Here is a 2,978-nt window from a genome sequence, read left to right on the forward strand (position 1 = left end):
TTCGACAACTGGGTGGTGTCTGTCTTCGCACTGGGCGAGGTGCAGTGGTGACGTAGGGTTCGTCACGGGGGGATTGTTCTCCATGTGTCGATCGCTTCTAAGAGTAGGAGCCATTTAAATGTGAATACACTTAAATGTCAACTTTAGGAAACTAATCAGGAAGTAACGTAAACACGTAAGTGCCGGGCAAAAGGCCGCGACAGGACTGCGGTGTCTGGCGAGGCTGCTCTTCTCTGCTGCTCTCTGATGAGCGGCAGGCGTCAAAACGCAAAGTGTTGAGCAGCCTCCGCCAGAACACCGCTGTACCGCAAAAGTAGATTAGTATACAAATAGTAGTAGTCTAACGCTATGGGCGAAAGACATTGTAGCGTAGAAAACTAAAGTGGTAGGTGTTAGGAATACAAAGCCAAATGGATGTGATGGCATCTGCCATGTTAAAGTGATATGGGACACCAGATTATCAGCTCAAGTCGTGATGACAACAAGGCTCGAATTACAGCAACGGTAGAGTAGAATCAAACGGTGTCGAGTAGGAACCAACAGTTACAGCGTTGGTAAAGTAGAATCTTACGGTATCGAGTACAAACAAGCAGTTAGTTTGAGATCCGCCACTTGGTTGTAACGTCTCTCAACGCTTCTCTCTCATCGTCTTACCGATTAATCACAGCGAACGAAGGAAAACAATGCCACTACGCGGGGTGACCACGATGGCTGATGCAACATCAACGCCCAGACCGCAGCTCGATCGGACTGGCCTCCTTGCTCTCTCACTTGTCATCTCGCTTCCTCCCTTGACACTCGACAACCAACTTGCAGCTCCATCAACTACTTTTGCACCTGCCCAACAAGATGCACTCCAAATTTCTCGCCATAGTGGGCCTGTGTGTCGCTGCTTCAACCCTGCATGCAACTGACGCTGCTACTAGAATGAACCCGCGTCGTCAACTCGGGTCGTACAAGGACTACGACCACCACCAGCACAAGCACGACCACGACCACAAGAAACACTACCACCACGACAAGAAGGACCACCCGCACTACTACCGTCGTCGCCTGGAAGGTAAGGACGCCAAGGCTACCGATTATAAGGACACCAAGGCTACCGAGTCTTCGGACTACAGCTACGGCAAAGACGATTATGGTCACGGGCACGACCACCACGGCTATGGTCATGATGACTATGGTCACGATGACTGTGGCCGCGATAGCTACGGCCACGATGATTATAAGCACAGCGACTACAAGCACAAAGGCTACGGATACGGTAGCGGCGACGACTACAAGGGCTATGGTAGCGGCTACAGCTACAGCTATAAGAGCTATGGAGGCGACTGCGATGATTACTACGGCCACGGCAATGACTACTACAATTCTGGCAAGGGTTACGGTGGCGACTACTACCCGGATTACTACTCGTCATATGGTGTTGGCAACGGATACGGCTACTACCCCGACTACTACTCGTCGTACGATGGTGGGTATGGCAATGGAAATGGAGACTACCCGGACTACTCTTCTTCTTACGGCTACCCCAGTTACGGCGGCTACGGCTACTCCAGCTACGGGTACCCGGGCTACTTTGGTTATGAGTCGGCCACAGCGAGTGTCGGTGCTACTGGTGGCGAGAAAGAATCTGCGACTGCGAATGGTCAGAAGGAGTCAGCGACTGTGGCCACGGACGCTGCCGACGTCAAGTCGGTCAAGAAGGAGAGCAAGACGGAGTCGAAGGCAATGAAGGAGACCAAGTCGGACGCCACCGACAAGTCGAAGGACAAGTAAAATCAAGCTAAATCTGTTCGAAATAAGTAGAAAAACGTAGTAAGCCGGCGTGTGACTGTGTAGCGTAGAAAATTGAAGTGGCAGCTGTAATGAATACAAAGCCAATGGATGTGATCGGTTAAAATGATATCGGTCACCAGATTATCATATTGCACAGGTGGTTGGGCAGCAACGGTAAGAGTAGAGCCTTACGATGTACTTCGAAGTACTGTAGACCTTGTTTGAGTACTAGTAGTAGTAGTAGTAGTGGCTGAAGATATGAAACTTTTTTGAGGTAGTAGTCGAAATCTTTGCTGATGTAGTAGTGCTATGGTTGATTACTTTTGCTGGAATAGTAGTAGTAGCTTTTGAAAAAGTAGATATATTCGCGTGATCTTGCATTCGAATATACTTCTAGTATATTTTTTCTAAACAACGATGCCTGCAGTCTATCACTTATCGTTAACCCGACTCATTCTCTCAACGGTTCTCTTTCATCGTCTTCCCGATCAATCACAGCGATCGAAGAGAGACAATGCCACGACGAGAGATGACCACGATGGCTGACAACATCAACGCCCAGACCGCAGCTCGATCGGACTAACCTCCTCGCTCTTTCACTTGTCATCTCGCTTCCTCCCTGACACTCCACAACCCAACCTCCAGCTCCATCAACTAGTTTTGCAACTGCCCAACAAGATGCACTCCAAATTTCTCGCCATAGTGGGCCTGTGTGTCGCTGCTTCTAATCTGTATGCGACTGACGCTGCTAATAGAATGCCCCCACGTCGTCAACTCGGGTCTTACCCCGTGCTGATCTCGTCCAGCATTACGACGGGTTCGTTACCAAATGCCATCTCTCCCATTGTTACACGCTTGCGCTCGCCACCCGATACACCACGTAGCATAGCATCACCCAATACTGTGTTCTGGCAACTATCAAGACCAAGTTGACGAATGGCTTGGGCTGTATCAATAGTACCATGTTGCTGTTCCCGCTTGGACAGTTCTCCACCATGGCAGTCGTGCGCAAACTCGAGTGTTTCCTGTACCGTCAATGTTGGGTAGTGTTTGTCCTGCTGATCCACGTACGACACAAGTTGTGGCAGCGTTGCGCGGATTTCATCTTGAGGAACACCGTTGAAAGTCATTCCCCCTTCCACCGTAATATTACTCTTCACGGGAAAGCACCCACTCAAAATCTTCATGAACGTCGACTT

At 49.7% G+C, this 2,978-nt stretch overlaps 1 protein-coding gene across 1 annotated transcript; it reads left to right on the forward strand.

Moving 5' to 3' along the window:
• Positions 1-792: 792 nt before the first annotated feature.
• Positions 793-1,779, forward strand: PITG_05900 (M96 mating-specific protein, putative; the record flags this gene model as incomplete). Its single annotated transcript, XM_002998089.1, has 1 exon — positions 793-1,779. The coding sequence occupies one exon, from the start codon at positions 850-852 to the stop codon at positions 1,777-1,779; it is 930 nt and encodes a 309-aa protein (XP_002998135.1).
• Positions 1,780-2,978: the final 1,199 nt, after the last annotated feature.

The sequence above is a fragment of the Phytophthora infestans genome, genomic scaffold (assembly GCF_000142945.1).
Source record: "Phytophthora infestans T30-4 supercont1.9 genomic scaffold, whole genome shotgun sequence".
Lineage (NCBI taxonomy): Eukaryota > Oomycota > Peronosporomycetes > Peronosporales > Peronosporaceae > Phytophthora > Phytophthora infestans.